Source organism: Helianthus annuus, chromosome 16, assembly GCF_002127325.2.
Source record: "Helianthus annuus cultivar XRQ/B chromosome 16, HanXRQr2.0-SUNRISE, whole genome shotgun sequence".
In the NCBI taxonomy this organism is placed as follows: Eukaryota; Viridiplantae; Streptophyta; class Magnoliopsida; order Asterales; family Asteraceae; genus Helianthus; species Helianthus annuus.
In genome coordinates, this window is record NC_035448.2 from 102,076,964 (window position 1) to 102,097,430 (window position 20,467).

The following is a 20,467-nucleotide window of genomic DNA, read 5'->3' on the forward strand; positions in this document are numbered from 1 at the left end:
AGGAAAAAAAATTAAAAATATGTTATTAAAAGTAAATATAATAGTAAACTATTATAATATATTAAATAAAAAAATAAAGAAAAGCTATATATTATTATAAAAATAAAGTTACTATTTATCAAAGTTCATCAACAATATATATATATATGTATATATATATAGTGGATGGTTCAAATGAAAACCACTTTTATTGTGAAAACTCGAAAACTAACTAAAAAAGCCTAAAAAAACCTAAAAAACATACAAAAAATTTTTTTTTTTTTTTTACAATTGTTTTTTAGAAAAATCGCTACTTTTTATATATGGAAAAAAAATTTCAAAAAAAAAAAAAAAAATTGGTTGTACTGCACATGTGCACTAATACGGAAAGCCTAAACCACTTAACCCACCCCCCACCGACACCCCCCAAAAACCTAAACCCCCCACCCCCCCCCCCAAAACCTAAATTCACCCTCCCACCAAAAGCCTAACCCCCCCCCCCCTAAAAAAAAAACCTAAACCCCCCCACCCCCCACCCTCCCGAAAACCTAAAACTAAACCCTAAACATAAACCCGAAAAAAACCTAACCCCCCCACCCCCACCCCCCAAAAACCTAAACCCCCCTCCCCCCCCCCCCCACACCCAAAAACCTAATCCTAATCCTAAACCTCCAAAAAAACTAACCCTAAAAGCTAAACTAGAATAAAAAAACTAATTTTAAGCATGTAATGCACATTGTAGTACATGTTATATTGCACATGTGCACTACTATAATAATAGTATTGAAAACAAGACGACACCATAAATCTTTTTTTATGTCATAAAAAATATGCTCGAATATACTTGAATGAAAGATAAGAAAATTTGTGATCTTATGGTGCCATTTTTGTTTTAAAATGATAACGTATGGAGAAATGGGAAATGTTTGAAAAGTTATATATTTTTTGTTCCAATTTTACCCCTCCTTCATTAAAAGTCTTCCCTCCCTCCTTTTTAGTGGGTTTTAGTTAGTTTTCTAGTTTTCACAATAACTAGTGGTTTTCATTTGAACCTTCCCCTATATATATATATATCTAAAAAGGAGGGAGGGAAGACTTTTAATGAAGGAGGGGTAAAATTGGAACAAAAAATATATAACTTTTCAAACATTTCCCATTTCTCCATACGTTATCATTTTAAAACAAAAATGGCACCATAAGATCACAAATTTTCTTATCTTTCATTCAAGTATATTCGATCATATTTTTTATGACATAAAAAAAGATTTATGGTGTCGTCTTGTTTTCAATACTATTATTATAGTAGTGCACATGTGTAATATAACATGTACTACAATGTGCATTACATGCTTAAAATTAGTTTTTTGATTCTAGTTTAGCTTTTAGGGTTAGTTTTTTTGGAGGTTTAGGATTAGGATTAGGTTTTTGGGTGTGGGGGGGAGGGGGGTTTAGGTTTTTGGGGGGTGGGGGGTTAGGTTTTTTTCGGGTTTATGTTTAGGGTTTAGTTTTAGGTTTTCGGGAGGGTGGGGGGTGGGGGGTTTAGGTTTTTTTTTTTTTTGGGGGGGGGGGGGGGTTAGGCTTTTGGTGGGAGGGTGAATTTAGGTTTTGGGGGGGGGGGGTGGGGGGTTTAGGTTTTTGGGGGGTGTCGGTAGGGGGTGGGTTAAGTGGTTTAGGCTTTCCGTATTAGTGCACATGTGCAGTACAACCAAAAAAAAATTTTTTTTTTTTTTGAAATTTTTTTTCCATATATAAAAAGTAGCGATTTTTCTAAAAAAAATTGTAAAAAAAAAATTTTCTGTATGTTTTTTAGGTTTTTTTAGGCTTTTTTAGTTAGTTTTCGAGTTTTCAAAATAAAAGTGGTTTTCATTTGAACCATCCCCTATATATATATATATATAGGATTAGGTTCAAGAGTGAACACTAGTGTAGCTTGCAAACTGAGTGAACTAATCTTGGCCATACACGTGTGTAGATCAATGGCCATGATTTGATGTTGAAATACACTAGTGTATTTTACGATTTGATGATGAGATCCTGGCCATACACGTGTGTAGATCAATGGCCAGGATTTGTTCACTCAGTTCGCAAATACACTAGTGTTCACTCTAGAACCCCACCCTATATATATATATATATATATATATATATATAAAATATAGAAAGTATAATGTACTTCACACCTTAACGTACGTTAACGTACTTCACGAAATATATAACATGCGTAATTATTTTTTTGACTAAAATAACGTGCGTGATTTTGGATCCCATGCGTGATTATATGGTCCCATGCGTGATTATATGTTCCATGCGTGATTATACCCCTGATCCAACGGTTACCATTGTCTCCTACGTGAAGTATGATAAGCCGTGAAGTATGTTAACCTTACTCTATTATATAATATAATAGTAATTATGTTAATAACGCGTTATGGGTTTATATAAGCCAGTTTCATGTATGTTAATTTAAGCAATAAAATTAAAAAAATCTTAGGTAGTTATTTTTTTTAAATAAGATAAAATTCTTACAGGAAGTGGGAGACCTGGAAAGTAAAGTGAGGTTTGGAAGTAAACAATTTTTCAGCCTCTTAATACATCAATACCAACCCACCAAACCCTAAAATCTGGTTCATTCCCACTTACTAATTATCTTCTTCTATCCACTACCAACAAAAACATACTTTTAAATTAAATTGGCTTTTAAAACCAACACATTTTCATCGTATTAATCAAAAAGTCAAACACTAATATTTCCTCAACAACTCAAACATATAACAGTGTCTTTTGAGTCTTCTATATAAGTCCATTTATATCAACTTCACAAACCACCAATCAAAACATTATTCATTTCTTTGTATTCTTTCAAGATTTCACTTTCTTCACAAATCCAAGGGTGAAATAAAATGGCTTTTAAACACACACATCTATTCCTTACACTACTAGTGATTGCTTCTACGTTTGCTATGGGATTGAGCAATAGGGACTTCGAAAAGAGTTCTAAAAACTGGAACTTCTGGTTTAATTATACAAATTGGCCACCAAGACATCCGAATCCTACTCCAAGTTCGAGAAAGATCATTGTTGGAGGTTCTGATAATTGGCGTTTTGGCTTTAACTACACCGAATGGGCAATGAAGAGTTCCCCATTCTTCTTTAATGATACTCTAGGTATGTATCTTTATAATGCATGTGAAATTTGTAGCCTATCACATTTATAACTATAGTATATAGTAGGAGGTGGCACATGTGGGGTTGTTAGGTTAGTGTGTTGGCAACATATATGTTTATTAGTATCAAATCATCAAATTTAATCTAAACCGGATACATTTGTCACCATGAAACCAAAAAAAGTATTGTGTAAGCCATTCATCGAGTTGACAAGTCAATACATGTCGGCAATATCTAAATGGAAAGTAATCATGTAGCAAATAAAATAAATTAACGGGTTGAACTAAAGTTGTAACCAGGTTAAGCATATCCTAAATGCTATATATATATCATTCTAAAGTGGTTAACGGCCTAGTTTTAATCTAATGTAAACTTGACCGACAATTTAGATGACTTGAACATAACACAACTATTTAACTCTCATTTATATAGTTAGGGGCATTGTTAGTTAATACCCATTGACCATGTTTTAATGTTTAAATGAATGGTACTTCAGTGTTCAAGTTTGATCCACCAAGTGAAAACAATCAGCATCCACACAGTGTCTATTTGCTACCAAATCTTTGGAGCTTTTTAACATGTGATCTGAGATGGGCTAAACAAGTGGCAAAAACAACAGACGGTCGAGGGGAGGGATTCGAGTTCGTGCTTAACAAGTGGAGGCCGTACTACTTTGCTTGTGGGGAAAGCAATGGCTTCCACTGTCGGTCTGGGATGAAATTTTTCGCAATGCCGTTGTTTCCTTGGTACTAAATGTCCCAGTTTATATTGTTCGAAGGTCTTCAATTAGTTGATCCCTTGTTTTACACATTATTACTATTCCAAGCTCAAGGTTTATAAGTACGCTTAATAAGTGAGTCACACATTAATATATGCTGTTTGTATCAATTTATTTGAGCGATTAATACGAAGTTGTAATAGATACGGTTTTTGTCTTTATTATGTTTACTTGTTAAATATTGTTGATACGAAAACCCGTAGCAAACCCGAAGCAAAACCGAATGCCAAGAGGAGTCTTGGAGTTAGTGGGAGTCGCTCAAGACAACAAGATGCACTCAAGTCTATCCTTGTGGCTGTTTTGTGCATAGTTATTAAAGACGTTAGACGCATAGGCCTCGCCTGGGGCTTAGACGCAAAAAAAAGCATGGGCCTGAGGAAAAAAAAAGCGCCCAGCAAAAAAAATTAAAATATTTTTGTATGAACAGAAAGTTAATACTATTCTTCAAATAAAATAAACGAGTTAAATGTCATTTTAGTCCCTGTGGTTTGGGCTATTTTGCCAGTTTAGTCCAAAGGTTTCATTTTTAACCTGTGGGTCCAAAAAGGTTTCACAGTTGCCATTTTAGTCCACTGGGTTAACTTCATCCATTTTTTCTTTTAACGAGAAGGCCAATTTGGTAATTTTGTATGTAATTCTGTTAACTAAAAGGGCAATTCAACCATATAAAATGACCGAATTGGTCTTCTCGTTAACAGAAAAAATGGATGGAGTTAGCTCAGTGGACTAAAATGGTAACTGTGAAACCTTTTTGGATCCACAGGTTAAAAATGAAACCTTTGGACTAAACTGGCAAAATGACCCAAACCACAGGGACTAAAATGACATTTAACTCTAAAATAAACTAAAGCTATTATATAACATTTAATATCGTCTATTTAGTACCAAAATTTATAAAATGCTAGTTTATTAGTGTAGAAAAGTAGTTTCATTAGATTAAAGTAGAAATCTAGTTGTGATCTTGCAAGAATTTAGAGAATTTGGCCGGAATCTTCGCATGAACCATCAAATGGAGAATTAAAGCGCAGTTGCCTTGACTTAAGGCGCAATTACCTCTTCTCGCTTGGAAACAGGGCCTAGGCGCAAGAGGCGATGACTTTTAACAACTAGGGTTTTGTGTGTTGTGACTCGTGACCCCTTTGATCTTGCTACTTGACTCTAGCAAGATCAAGATCAAAACCATGCCCATATGATTTACATATTCATTTTTGCTATTATGGTTGCCTTTAATAAATGTTATTACACATCAACCTAATACCAAAACGCATTCTTAAAAAAAAGGTTTTTCATGAAATCGAGAAAAAGCAAGTTCTAGAAACTTGTAATTTTTTTATAACCACCAGAGTTTTAAAACATGTTTTTCTCACATCTTTGAAACTCATAAACTTAATAGTCTTCACTATTAACTTTAATTGGTTATTTCAAGTCGCGACAAACTTAGTTTTATAGGTTATCTAAAACTAATTGTCTCGAGAGGTGAAAGGGTCCTTTTGGTAAAGTCACATTTTAATATCTAAATTAAAACCGACTATAACGACCCTATTTGATAAATTGTCAAAATTCTCCTCGAGGTTTGAGAATTGTCAAAATCGTCTATGAGTTAACGATACATTCTAAGTGAGTTAGTGATTTGAATAGTAATAACAACAAAAAGGAAACTTTGAGACCTAAACACAAAATGTTTTATTTTTGTACTGAAGTGATAAAAGTGACCTAAACTAATTAATGAACCATTTTGGCATTTTAGCGTGGTTATTTCTCGCGAATCAACTTCATCCAAAAGGGTAAGAACACCCTCGTCCCAAGCTCAATCCGATGCTCCTGATCAAGAGCTTGATATAAGTTTGGATGATTTTGAGGATTCTCTTTCTCGCCCACCCGGTGGTGACACTTTAAAAAAGTATCCAAGCAGCTCGCGAAAAAAAAGCATCTCATAAAGAAAAAACTTGCGGGTATGAAGTTTCTCGCCATGAACGTCGATCACCTTAACGGCGCAGAATTAACAACGACGTTGGTGATGAAAAAATAGATCTTGCAAAAATATAACATGGAAAATGATGAAATTTCTATTATTTTTCTAATGTACTTGTTTTTTTTTAATTTTATGTAGTTTTTTTAGTTAGTTTGTTAATTTAAGCTAAATTGCACTTTTCGTCCTTTATGTTTCAGGGTTTTTGCAGGCGCTGTCCTTTAAGTTTAAAAATTACACTTTATGTCCTTTATGTTTGCAACCTATAACAGGCGGTGTCCTTTATGTTTGTAACCTATAACAGGCGGTGTCCTTTATGTTTGCAACCTATAACAGGCGGTGTCCTTTCTCATAAACCCAGAAAGGACACCGCCTGTTATAGGTTGCAAACATAAAGGACATAGAGTGTAATTTTTAAACTTAAAGGACAGCGCCTGCAAAAACTCTGAAACATAAAGGACGAAAAGTGCAATTTAGCCTTAATTTAATTAAATGAAATTTTAATTAGTTAAAAAAATAGCAGTGCCACATGTCTGGCCACGCCAGCCGAAACCACGCCACCCCACACCCAACAAAAGCCACCTCTGCCAAGCTACACCATGTGAAACCCAACTTCTCCACTTGTCAACCCAAGGCCCCACCCCACCCCCCACCACCCCGCAGTCTAAACCAGGATACAGAGCACGGATTCTAACAGGAAACAGAGAGATGTCATTCGAAGATCCATACACCGTAGACGCATCATCAGATCCGTTCGGATTCGCTGATCCCGATCCCTCTCTTCCGATCTCCAACGGTAATGGCAGTCACCCCTACGATATCGGAGACGATACTGAAGGAATCTTCACCTCCGACGGTCCACTGCTTCCGCCTCCGACTGAAATGAAACGCGATGAAGGTTTCGCTCTTCGTGAATGGCGCCGGTGAGGTTCAATCTGCACTTGATCTTGTTCAATTTCTTACAGATCGTCTAGTATATGTTTATGCTTATATCTAGTAGTAGGGGGGGGGGGGGGTAGTTGCACGGACCTCCCATCCGCCGGAGTATTGCAACTCCGCAAGCTAGCTTATCTGCTATCGTATAGATGCTGTGTTGCGATTAGCAAAACAATTGAACGATCATTTGGCAATTGGTTACAGATTGAATTGTCAAGTTTGAAGATCATTGCTATTGTATAGATGCTGTGTTATTGATCTTTGCTTTTAGGTTAAGGAAGAGTAGATCTGTTGAGTTTTCCAGATCATAAGCTTTCATTTTAAAGGTGTTTACTGTGAATTGCAAAATTTGTTTGTTAAAGTGGAATGAAAACTGTATTCGATTTGTTTGTTTTTGGTTCTTACACTGAGTGGTTTTAGTGCTTCATCTTTAGGCTTCGTTCAATCTGTTGATCGGGATTAAAGAATTAGGAATGAGAATCCGAAGAAATTTAAGGGCCATAGTTATTAAAGGTTTAGGCGCACTCAAGGCGCATAGGCCTCACCTGTGGCCTAGGCGCAAAGCGCAAAAAAAGCGAGCGCCTGGGAAAAATAAAGCGCATAATGAAATAAAATAAAAAATATATTATGTATTAGAAAAAAGTAAAACTATTCTTCAAACAAATAAACAATATCTATTATATAACACCTTAATCATCTATTTAGTACCAAAAGTTCTAAAATATTAGTGTAGAAAACTAGTTTTCCTTGTATAAAAGTAGAAATCTGGCTAAAATTTTGTCGGAATATAGAGAATTTGGCCGGAAACTCTCCGGAATCGAGGAATCTCGCCGGAATGTGCGCCTGAACCATCATCTGGAGAATTAAAGCGCAATTTCTTCTACTTAAAGCGCAACTGCCTCGCCTCGCCTGAAAAATGGGTCTAGGCGCAAGAGGCGATGGCTTTTAACAACTATGTTAAGGGCGTTAGGTTAAATAGACATCATAATCCATATGATCTTTACTCCAAGTGATAGGGTTCTGGTCAATCTTTTAAATCTTGATATTTCATAGGACCAAATAAATATATTAATATTCAGCTATCATCTTAAGAAGTCCTTTTCAGGTATTTTAATAAGTATTTAGATGTCGCTATTTTATGTTTATTTATTTAACATTGTTTCAAACTTTAGTTTTCTTGTTTTTGTTAAATGCTGTATAAGTGTGCTGAGAAAGAGAGCGATCTATTGTCTGATCTTTATTGTGTTATGATAGCCTATAATGATTATCTTGAACCTCTTGGGTATAACAAGGTGGTTGCAAACTTGCTGAGCAAGAAATGTGTTTAAGCATGCGATTTTGTGTTTCTTGTGCAGACTAAACGCAATTCGCTTGGCGGAGAAGGAAAACAAGGAGAAAGAATTACGAACTCATATTATGGAAGAAGGCGAAATGTACAAACGAGCTTTCCATGAGAAAAGACTTCAGAACACCGAGACTAACAAGCTTACCAATAGAGAAGGAGAAAAGGTAATTCAGGTTTAAAAAATGCGTGATTAAATGATCGCGCCAAATTATTATGGTCAATATATTAAATCTTGTTTGAAACAGTTATATGTAGCAAAGCAAGAGAAGTTTCACAAAGAAGCCGATAAACAGTACTGGAAAGCAATAGCGGAGCTCGTTCCTCGTGAGGTCGCGAACATCGAGAAACGAGGCAAGAAGGATAAAGACAAGAAACCGTCGATCGAAGTCATTCAGGGACCCAAACCCGGAAAACCAACTGATCTCTCGAGGCTGCAACAGATTCTGGTGAAGCTGAAGCAAACACCGCCAGCACACATGGTCCCTCCACCGCCACCACCCGCCAAGGCTTCTAAAGATACAAAGGATGCAGCAACACCAACACCAACGCCTGCCGAAACTGTATCTGCTAAAGATGATGCCACCAGTGGAACCGCGGTTGCCCAACCTGTCATCGCCGTCGCCGCCACTTGATCTGGTTGGTGTAAATGACTGTATAAGTTTCTTGTCATATTTGATTGTTTACAGAAATGTTTTGTTGTGTTTGCGGGACAATCTGGTTGTATTGTTTTCGTTACGATGGTTCTGGGAGCTGATTCTATTCTATTATTCATTTTGTTTTTAATATGAACAATAATTTCTTTTAATATGTGGTTCTGTTGCAAGTATTTTATTATTAGATTGGCATTCATTCGTAACTATAAAATCTGTTAAAATAATACTATACAAAAAACAAAAGAGTAAACTGCTAAAATCGTCCCCGTGGTTTGACTCAAATTGGTAGATCAGTTCAAAATCAACTTTTTTTGCTAAAACAGTCATTGGGCTTAAGTTCTGTTGCTAGATCAGTCCATTTTTTTGACGCCGTTCAAAATCTGGATTTGACTGGAGGGCAAACTTGTCATTTTTGTCATTTTCTATTTTAATTTGTTTTCCCATTTATTGAATGCCTTTTAAGACTCATGTTCTTATATAAAGAAAGTCCCTGCATCATCTTCTCCTCAATCACCCTTTTAACACAAAAATCCTAATTCTCAAATCCTTCAAAGATCAACATGGTGATTTGCAGATGCGGGTCTCCAACTGTAATTCGAACATCTACGACTGAATCTAACCCTGGTAGAAGATTCTACTGCTGCGACAAACGGGTGAGCATTTGTAATTTTGTTAAATTAGGTACGTATATGTTAAATTAGGTACGTATATGTTATCTCTGAAGTGATTCTAATAATCATAGGCAAACCGTCGTGGATGCGGCTTTGTTTGCTAGGCTGAGCCATCAATTTCACATAACAGTGAAGTCGTGATCCAAGGGTTGCTGAACGCTGTTCATCAGCATGAAGAAAATTCAAGAATGTTGCAAAACAGGATTATAATGTTGGAAGATGATGCAAAGAAGCACGAAGAAAATTCCGGAATGTTACAAAACAAGATTATGATGTTGGAAGATGATGCAAAGAAGTTGAAAGTAAAGAACAGAAGGCTTAAAATGATGTTGATTGTTATTTGAATCATCATATTTTGGTTTTATTTTTAGTTGTAGTTACTGAATGTTGAAACCTGAATCTTGAACGAATGAATCAACGTAATGTTTTGTATCATGCTGTATTGTATTGTTGATGGAACTAATGGAATCTAAGGTTGATTATGATTGTTATCTGTAACACCTCGAAATTTTATGTCCAATAAATAAATGACACGTGTCGCATACGACAAAAATAATATAAACCCGGATTTAATTAAGATATGTGGTAGGATTTTCGAATATATCGACATGTTAATTTTATACCTCTGAGCGACTTCGTCATTATAAATCCCGAGACCCTAAGCAACATTTATAAGCATCTAATATGTCTTGATCCGGTAATTACTAATAACCAAAAGGATCCAAGTTACTAATCTCAATCCTAAGAAAATAATGCAATGCAAATAATTATTTATAAGCCCATCCTTGTGCAAACCCATAATGCATTATGATACTGACCAAGCATGGGTTAAGAAGAGCCTCATACTGACTTGTTCCAAACACAAAAATTATTTATTGCAAGTTGACCATTCAATGCTTGAAAGGTTAATTTTTTTTGCCTCTGTTAAGCGCTTACGGACCGTAAGGGTCCTGCCTTACGGACCGTAAGGGGGTGAAGGGGTAAAAATGTTTCCGCCATAGGCTTACGGACCGCAAGGGCCATGCCATACGGTCCGTAAGCGACGCCCAGCGACAGAAAGTTGGCTGTTGGCTGTTTTAAGCGGTAAAACATTAATGCAAAGATTTTCCAGAGATATGGGCGACCCCTAATCATCTTCTAGCACCAAGGGACAGTTGTTGATCATCAAGGAGCATTAGTAGGCCTTGTTGTAATGATCTTAAGGATCTACATTGCCTATAAAAGGCCACATTGTTGCAACAAGTTCCTCACACCTTCTTGATCACATCTGGAGCTCAAGAACACTCTCAACTCTTCTCTTATCTTGCATAGGACTTCAGTAAGTTGTTCAACCCTTTGTGGTTTAGTTTTTTGCTTAATTTTAGCTTAAAAATCAATCCGTCGTAACTAACGGTTGACTTAACAGTTAATCACAAATGGTCCAGTGATTAACCGAATCAAAGGTAGTTATATGTTGGTATTCATGTGGGCATTAAACCCTTAAAAGGGCACCCTCTGATTCCCACTCTAACTAGTTCAAATGACGAGTCAAACATGCTTAGAAAAAGTCAACAGAAGGCCATTTTGCGATTTAATGCATAATCAGTAATGTAGATGGTGTGTAGCCTGTTTAAACACTCATAAAACATGATAACAAGTATATTAACTAGTCTAAGCTTGTTTGATCCGACCATTTGCTATATTGACCCGGTTCGGAACCGAAAGTCGCAAAAACTTTGACTTTTGCTTTGACTTCAATTCTGGCCCGTTAAAGTATGATTTTGATATGCCTTAGGACTCTCTTAAGACCAGGTTACATGATGGTATAACCCTCTGTGACCGGTTCGTTGTTTGTCCGAGTCTTTTACACCTTTCCGTTAAATGCTTAAAAGTTGACCGTAACGCCATTTTTTAAATTAAAACGAGGATTTCGGACATGTCAAAGAACCATAACCTTACTTACTGATTTCTAAGCATGTCCCTAAAATTTCACGTCAATCCGAGGTCCAGAATAGGAGTTATGCTAAATAGCGCAAATTTCGAAAACTTTAGTAATTTAATAGCGTAATTAGCATAACGCCTATCTAACCCCAGATTTCGACACCAAACCTTTTACACACTGATGTAAAATAATATTTTGGGATTTTTAAAGATTTTTAATTATTTTTTTTAACCTGCTCATAACCTGCGGTTATGGCAACGGTTCGGTAAATACCGAATATACCCTTTTCGGCCATAACTTGAGTTCTACAAGGTCTTTTGACCCGATTCCAGTTGCTATTGATTTTAAATAATAAATAAAGTATTTTAGACTTTATAAACTGTTCGGGAAACTCAGATTTCCTGTAGAACTCAGAAACCTCTTTTATAATCTTTAAAAAGACCGAAATACCCCTACGGGGCATAATATGGACTTAAACTCGTTACGGGCATTATGGAAGGTATCCTACTGATACCACAACCACTTTAAAGCATATTGACTTAGGAAACCAGTGTAGGACCCTTACGGTTACCCGTTACGCCTTTTGCGCGCACGGTTCGGCTTATGTAACTAGTTTACATAAACTAGCCGAAACGGGTCAAACCATATTGTTTTGACCCCAAAATCCAGAGTATGATTATTATACCCATATAAAACAAGTCTTCAAACTTGTTGGGTCAAAATCACATTCCATTCCCGGTTTTCGCCTTTCACGCGATTAAACCGTAACTATCCGTTGAAACTGACCGGTCTAAGCTACGGCTAAATTAAAGACCCGTTAGGATTCTCATAGGTTAAATTAAACCTTCGTTCCAGATTAGGGGACCAGTAAAAGCTATCTGCAATTTATTTCGATTAAGGATTTATACTTGCAAAGGTAAATACTTTTAACTTATTTTCCGTTATACGGGCTTGGGTTACGGTATATAGTATACCGCTTGATCGGGCATCAAATTCTCCACCGCTTGAGTGGGTAATTGAATAAATTTGATCGGCTCGTTTAAACAGTCTTGTTACTTAAAAGCCTTTGGGGGTTAATAACCATGTCCCGGATATCCCTGGCATCATTTTACGAAATGACCATGACCTAAGCGCGGAGTGTAGGCGTACACTCGTCAGTGCATAAATAGTCGATATGGTGTGTCTATTGATCTTTAACCCGGACTTGATCCGGGATACTGAACGCATAAGGACATGTAATTCGTTCACAAGATTATATATTTAAATAATTCTCCCAAGTTATAAAAGAGTTTGTGCCTTGTGCATTCAAATCAATTTTAATAAACATTTTTCAAAAGTGTCGGTTGAATGTATTTACCAGTGTAAACTGACGTATTTTCCCAAAAAGATTAAATGCAGGTACTAAACATAATTGGCTGGCTATATCTCCTTAGCATCTTAAAAGAGTCTCGCAAGCTTAAGGATGCCTTCGTCTGTTGAACAATACTTTTGTTATTATTATTGATCCCCTGTGGATTTTATTTCAACAATGGTGATACCTTGATATTACAGTAAATGTTGAAATATATTTATCTTTATGCTTCCGCTGTGCATTCATATATTGTGTGGTTTGACTATATTGTTGCCAACTACGTCACGATAATCCCCCACCGGGCCCACCGGTGAGACACGTGGAAATCGGGGTGTGACAGGTTGGTATCAGAACCAACACTGAGTGAATTAAACACTAGCCTTTGTGTTTAATCTCAGTTACACAATTGCACATTCTTGAGTCTAGACAAGAACATAGGACAAATTCGAATTGTTATTCCAGTTTGTCTTTTTATTGTTTATTGTTACTTAAAGTTTTGAAAGCAGGAAATATGCCACCAGCAATTAGACGAGGAAGAGGAGGAAGAGGCAAAGGGACGATCATTACTCACAATGATCACGAGGCTGGACCTTCGAACATGCGAGCTCCTTCCAGTACAAGAAGTGAGGAACCACAGAGACGAAGAAGAAACCTCTTTGAACCTGCGAGACATTCCACCTCGCACAGTTCGACACCCTCATACCGTCATTCGTTTGGACCAGATTCGGAAAACAATCCCAATAACCCTCAACCATCCTTTATACCTCTCCAGCGATCTGCTTCGCACCGTTCTTACGGCGATCCTTCACCTTTCTTCGTAGGACAGTTTAACCCGGCGGATTATGTCCAAGAACCAATAGGGTATCACCCTTTAGGTCCAGATGATCACTTTTCTGAAGACAATGCCGTGGATATGGATGAGGATACAGATCCCGTCGAGCCTGCACGGGGTACTCCCAATCATCCAATCGAGATCTCTGATGGGTCATCCTTTCATGGGACACCCTATCAAGGTCCCGATAGTTACCAGCCGAGGTTTGACCAATGTAATTGGTACTTCACACCTTCACATCACTTCTCGCCTCATGATCAACAGCAACAACAGGATCCTTCTGAGGATTCGCGGTTTGTGGCAGTTACGCCACCGCCACCGCCACCGGTTCAACCAGTAATTCCAGATCCGCCAAGGCGTAGAAGATCAGGCGCACGGATGTCCACCCAAGGAGGGGAATTCCACTTCAGCACCCCTCGCCACTCGAGTGCGAGTCACTTTCCGTCAGTGCCTGAAGAAGAACCACAATTAGGGGAACCTTCTGGTCACCCTGCAGAGGTGAATTCTGCACCAGTTGCACCACCTCCGCTACCTTTCGGATATGACAATCCGATACCAGCGTACGGCGGTTCCACCGCGTACAATCCGTTTGAGCAGCCGACTCACACGCACTACAACTATAACTATGATGCCGATCCATACGTGGAAGCGGCTAATTATAATGCACTTCATGGAACCTCTTGGAGACCAGATTACTGTCACACCCCTATTTTCCACGTGTCACCGGTGGGCCCGGTGGGGAGTATCGTGACGTCATTGATATCATCATAGTCAAACAACACAACATATAAAATGCACAGTGGAAGCAAAAGATATAGATTTATTTCAACTGAACAAAATGTAATGTTTGAGTATTACAACACAGTCGAAACAGATCCACAGGCGGATCAAATAAAAAGGAAAACTGTTCAACAGACTTTGACATCTAAAGCTTGCGAGACTTGAGTAATTATGCCTGGAGTAGCCAGCCTATTACGTCTAGCACCTGCACTTAGCCTTTTTGGAAAATACGTCAGTTTGCACTGGTAAATACAACTTAACTGACTCATTTTGAAAAGAGTTTGAAATTGATTTAAATGCACTTCGGCAAAAATATTTTATAACTTGGGACAATTATTCAAAATAATCTTGTATACAGTTTTACTCATTTGTCGTCCATTAGGGCCGGTTTGTAGGGCCGGACTTAAGTTAACTGACACCCCACAGGTATAATGCCCACAAGGTCGATTCCTTATAGTGGGATACCAGTTTTTACATAATGCAGCTGTCAGGTGTACGCCTACACCCCGTGCTTAGGTCGTGGCCATTTCATGAATGATGCCAAGGATATCCGGGACATGGTCATTTAACCCCCAAGGGCCATACACCAAATAATACATATCAAACAGGTTATGTAAATACATCAATCATAATACGATTTAAATGACTACATACACCCGACCAAGCGGTACTTTTATAGTACCGTATCCCAAGCCCGTATAGGGAAAATAAGTTAAGGGTATTTACCTGAGCTGAATATAAATTCAATCCCAGCCGTATATCAAATCAGAAAGTACAGATAGCTTTTACTGGGCTCCTAATCTGGAACGAAGGTTTTTAATAACCTATTAGAATCCTAACGGGTCTTTAATTTAGCCTAAGCCTTAGACCGGTTAGTTTTCAAAGGAAGGCACGGTTCAAACGCATGAAGAAGCGAAGACCGGCTTAGAATGTGGTTTTGACCCAACAAGCTTGAATACTTGTTTAATATGGGTAACTTAATCACATCTTGAATATTGAGACAAAAACGATTTGGTTTGACCCGTTTCGGCTTATATATGCAAACTAGTCACATAGGCCGATCCGAACGCGAAACATGCATAACGGGTAACCATAAGAGTCATGAACATGTTCCATAAGTTAATATGCCTTTGATATGTTGTGATATCAGTAGGATATCTTCCATTATGCCCAAAACGAGTTTAAAACCAATTTATGCCCCGTAGGGGTATTTTGGTCATTTAAAGGTTATAAAAGAGGTTAAATAGTAATCTGAGTTTTGGGTCTGATTATATCAGTAAAAATACTTAATTTACTAAGTTACATCAGTAGGGTATAACCTATATGTGAAATTTATCACTTATAACCAAACTATGCATCTTAAGGGCATTTTAGTAATTTCACATAGGCTTAAAAAGGTCAAAACTAGAATTCTGAGTTTAAGACTTTTGCTTACTGTTAAAGTATGAAAGTTTACTTAAAACATCAGTAGGTATCAAGTCTTATACACCTAAAATGGTTTTAATACATACTATGCGTTAAAAACGCTTAAAAGGCAATTTTGGGCTATTTCCGGGTTCTAGAAGGGAAGCTGATATTTTTATTATTCTAGAAGGCTCAAAATACTTTATTTATCATATTAGATCCGTATAAAAAGGTTTGGGGTCAAAAGGTTTTGTAAAACTCATTTTCTAGCCTAAAAGGGCAAAACCGGCAACTACCGAATCAAGCTTAGAACTCTAGGTTACGATCAGCCTAAAAATAAATAAAAATCTTCAATAATCCCAAAATATTATATTACATCAGTGGGTAATAAGTTTGGTATTAAAAATTGGGTTTAGATAGGCTATATGCTAATCATACGGTTTATTTACCGAAAAGCTTCTTAATTACGCTAATGAGCATATCTCCTAATCTAGACCTCAAACTGATGTGAAACTTTATGGACATGCTTATAGATCAGTACTAAAGGTTTTAGTCCTTTCACATCTTCAAAAATATTGTTTTAACATTAAAGGGCATTATGGTCACATTTAGGCATTATGGAAACATGCGATGGTCTTTAATTCTAAAGAACCAAGTAGTATAACTTTGGGGGGTTATACTATCATATAACATGATCACAAAGGAACCTAAGGCATAAATAAACTCAAGCTAATTCGGGTCAGAACTGAAAGTCAAAGCAAAGGTCAAACTTTGCGACTTTCGGTCGCGAACCGAGCCTATACTTAGAATTGTCGGGTTGAATCATGTTTAGACATGATCAACTAATATTTACCAAGTCATTAAAGTGACAAAACCGATTTTAAAGAATTTATATCATTAGTTATTAATTTTATTTAAAACAAACCCGATTAACTTTAATTTGTCCCGACAATCAAACTAAGTAAACGTGGTAACTAGGAGATGCCCTATAGAGGGTTAAACACCTACCTAATTACAATCACATAGCCATGTTCAACGCGAACCATGGCTCAACCGATTAAAAGTCAAAGTGTTTATCGATAACGCTTGACTTTTCGGTTTAAACGCTAAACAAAAAGACTAAGCATGAAAGGAATCACTTACAAAAGTCCAAAGGACTTGGAAGAGGTTCTCAAGGAGCTCAAGACCCTCAAAGATTGCAAAGAATTCAGAAAGGAATGGAAGGTGCAAGTGAAACCCAAACAAGGGGGGGTATTTATAGGATTTTGAGAGCCGTTAGGATCGTTCATCGATAATCGTGCTTTAATCTCAGCCCTACACTTCATACCCATGGTTTACAAAACAATGGGCAGCCCCTAGATTCGTTTATGAGAGTGTGAGAGCAAAACCAAGGCTGGTTTCCAAAAATCTGGTTGCTAGGTGATGTGTGTAAAATGCAACATATAAAACACATCAATTAAGGCATAAAACTAACCCTTTTTAAGTACTAATGTTGGAAAAAGAGTGTTTTTGTCTTCCTTTTGTATTTTCAGGATGAAATGAGCTCAAAATCACAAAAGAAGCAAAAAGACCACTAATTCTACCATAAATACAAGAAAAGGAACAAAAGTAAACTGCCCGGACCCTCAACGGCACCTCCCAAGACAAAGAGAAGAGAACAGAGTCTGAACACGCCCCGTGTCCAGTGAACACGGGGGCGTGCCCAGGAAGCAGCAGAAAAGACAAACCAGTAGAAGCTTCCATTGCTCACCACGGGGCCGTGCCCAGCGGGCACGGGGGCGTGTTGAAAGTACAGCAGGCGCATTAATTGTAATTCGCAATTACAATTAATGAAGAGAGAGAATGTCAGACGGGCACGGGGCCGTGTCCAGCGGACACGGGGCCGTGTCCAGCGTTCTGTTCAGCCTATAAATAGAGGAGCTTGGTTTCATTCTCTCTCATCCCTTGGCACACCACCTCTCTCACACTTCATCCACCACCCATCACCACCATAACACCATCATCCACCACCATCATCCATTGTCCATCATAGAGTGTGTGAGTCGTCTCTGGATCCAAGATTGATCGTAAGAGTTCTTGACAATCAAGGCCATGTTTGCCTAAGTCTCTTACATCACTTGGTGAAGACAAGTGTTTAGTATAATACTTTTTATTTTTAATCTTTTGCACTTTTTATTTGGTTTTGTATTAATGACTTTAATAACTAGTTACTTATGTTGAAGGTGATCTTTCCTTATCGTTTGTCCGTGGTGTCTTGGCGTTATTTTACTGTCTATATAAAATAAAAGATTTTCACCATTCATATCTCCACGGTCTATATGGAGGTATGTTGGCTACCTGGTCGGGGGTTAAGGGAACGGTTTGGTAAGGGTCTTGCCCTTGTTCAGCGTTTAGATGTCCTGCTTGGGACCTGGGTCAAATTTAGTAGGATCTCCTTCAATGCCCATAGGTATTGGATGGCGGGGATCCAAACTCTTTGACCCCCTCATAAGCTAACTACTATTAATACTATAACCCGGCTATTTAGGACTGTATCCCTGCTGACTCAGACTACTTAGCCGAGGGTAACGTCACCGCCAAAAGCGGGGCCTACCATAATTTGCATTAATAACTTAATTCATTATCTTTCAATAATCCGACCCTTTAGGATTGTATCCTTGCTGACTCAAACTACTGGGTTGAGGGTAACGTCGCCTTCAAAAGAGGGGCCTACTACAATAACTAAGATAATCTCTTAAACAAGTGCAAAAGTGCGAAAATAATCAAAGGTTATACTAATACACGTGTCGGATCCAAGTGATTCATCTTGTCTATCTGTTTTTATTTTATTTTCTTTTTCAGCATTTAGTTAGTTTTTACTTTTCTTAGTTTAAAACATTTTTCTAACTTTTTGATTTGATTAGACGTTGAGGATAAACCGGTATTAAAAGCTCTTGTGTCCTTGGACGACCTCGGTATCTTACCAACACTATACTACGTCCACGATGGGTGCACTTGCCCATATGTGTGTTTAGTGTTAGTAAATATCGTGTTTTATAAATTTAAAACTTGGCTAAAAGTGTAAAAAGGGCTTAATTATATATTAAAAACATATACACACTGACACGCATCAAGTTTTTGGCGCCGTTGCCGGGGACACAAGGATTTTAAGAAAGCTTAAAATCGACGGCCTAATCAGTTTTTCAAAACCTTTTCAAAACGCGCGCATTTTTTTCTGCATTTTAGTTTAGTTTTGCATTTACAGTAGCTTGAACACGGGGCCGTGCTCGCTGAACACGCCCCCGTGCTGCATATTTTTAGAGTAGATACCCAGATACAGAGTCTGACCACGGGGCCGTGTTCACTCAACACGCCCCCGTGCTCAACGTGACCAGTTAATTTAATTAAAACGCCCAGATACAGTCCCTGAACACGGGGCCGTGTTCACCCAACACGGGGCCGTGTCCAGCTTCTGTTTCCGTCTTATTTTTGTTTTCTGGTCCCGAGACTCAGTTGTAGTCTGTTGAGTGATTCCTATGGATCAATACTCAAGAGGTTACAACTACACCTATGATGAGGATGATTATAGAGGTAATTATTGCACTAATTGTCGTAATGCACGCTCGGTTCAATATAATAACTCATATCAACCATCCAATTCATACAACCATTATGAGGAGCCCAGGTACGAGCCATCAACTTCATACACATCCTATGAAGACCAAAGGTATGAACCTCCTTCCTCATACTCATATTTTGATGAACCAAGGTATGAGCCTTCATACTCATACTTTGAAGATTCAACATATGAGCCACCACCTTCATACACTTATTATGAGGAACCATGGCGTGAACAACCCACCTCATATGAGTATTATGAAGAACAAAGTTTCGACCCTTATCCATCATACACTTACAATGAAGAACAATGGTGTGAACCATCTACTTCATATGGGTACTATGAGGAACCAAGGATCGAACAACCGGATTCAAACTTTGATGATCCGAATTCTTTCAATCTCACCGAAGTAACTAATCGGATAATAGAACAACTTAAAACTATCGAACGTTGCATAAAAGAATCTCGCGCACGGGAAGAGGAATCCCGCGCGAGAGAAGAGTTAAAAAGTAATAATAACGTAGAGATAGTTGAAAGTGTAAAAATGGAAGAACAAGAAAGTGAAAAACAGACACATGAGTTAAAAAACGAAAATGGTGAGTCCGATAATGTTAAAATTCAAGAAGAGTCTAATTTAGATGAAACTATTCTCTTGTCACCTACTTTCGAAAACCATTGTTTAATAACCCCTCATGCCAAGTTTTTAAAAGAGTTAAACACTAGTGCTAAAATCAAAGAAATGGTAAGTGTTAAGTTAACTAATGATCAAACCTCGCTAATAAAGGAAGATCCTTTTGAAATTAACATCACACCGGTTCCATGTTTCTTTCAAAATTCGTTTATTAGTAATATCACTATTGATAAAGATCTTTGTGTTAACATAATGCCCAACTACATTTTTGAAAAGTTAAGTATTAGTGATTTTACTCCACTTCAAATACCCATTTTTCTATCCGACCGAAAAGTAATGAAATCAATCGGTGTAGTCGAAGATATTTTGGTTCAAACAAATCAAATGGTAATCCCGACCGACTTCGTCATCTTAGATGATGCCCCCCTAGTCTTGGGAAAACCTTTTGTACAAA

The 20,467-nt window shown here is 37.6% G+C and overlaps 2 protein-coding genes across 2 annotated transcripts; both read left to right on the forward strand.

Annotated features, from left to right (window-relative positions):
- Nucleotides 1-2,824: 2,824 nt before the first annotated feature.
- On the forward strand, nt 2,825-4,057 carry LOC110917610. The gene is made up of 2 exons (XM_022162111.2): nt 2,825-3,144; nt 3,641-4,057. Exons 1-2 carry the CDS (start codon nt 2,880-2,882, stop codon nt 3,895-3,897), a joined length of 522 nt encoding a protein of 173 aa, XP_022017803.1. The 5' UTR covers nt 2,825-2,879; the 3' UTR covers nt 3,898-4,057.
- A 2,440-nt stretch (nt 4,058-6,497) lies between these two features.
- LOC110915514 (clathrin light chain 1) lies at nt 6,498-8,979 on the forward strand. Its single transcript, XM_022160229.2, has 3 exons — nt 6,498-6,814; nt 8,183-8,336; nt 8,418-8,979. The coding sequence occupies exons 1-3, from the start codon at nt 6,600-6,602 to the stop codon at nt 8,802-8,804; spliced, it is 756 nt and encodes a 251-aa protein (XP_022015921.1). The 5' UTR covers nt 6,498-6,599; the 3' UTR covers nt 8,805-8,979.
- The last annotated feature ends 11,488 nt before the right edge of the window (nt 8,980-20,467 follow it).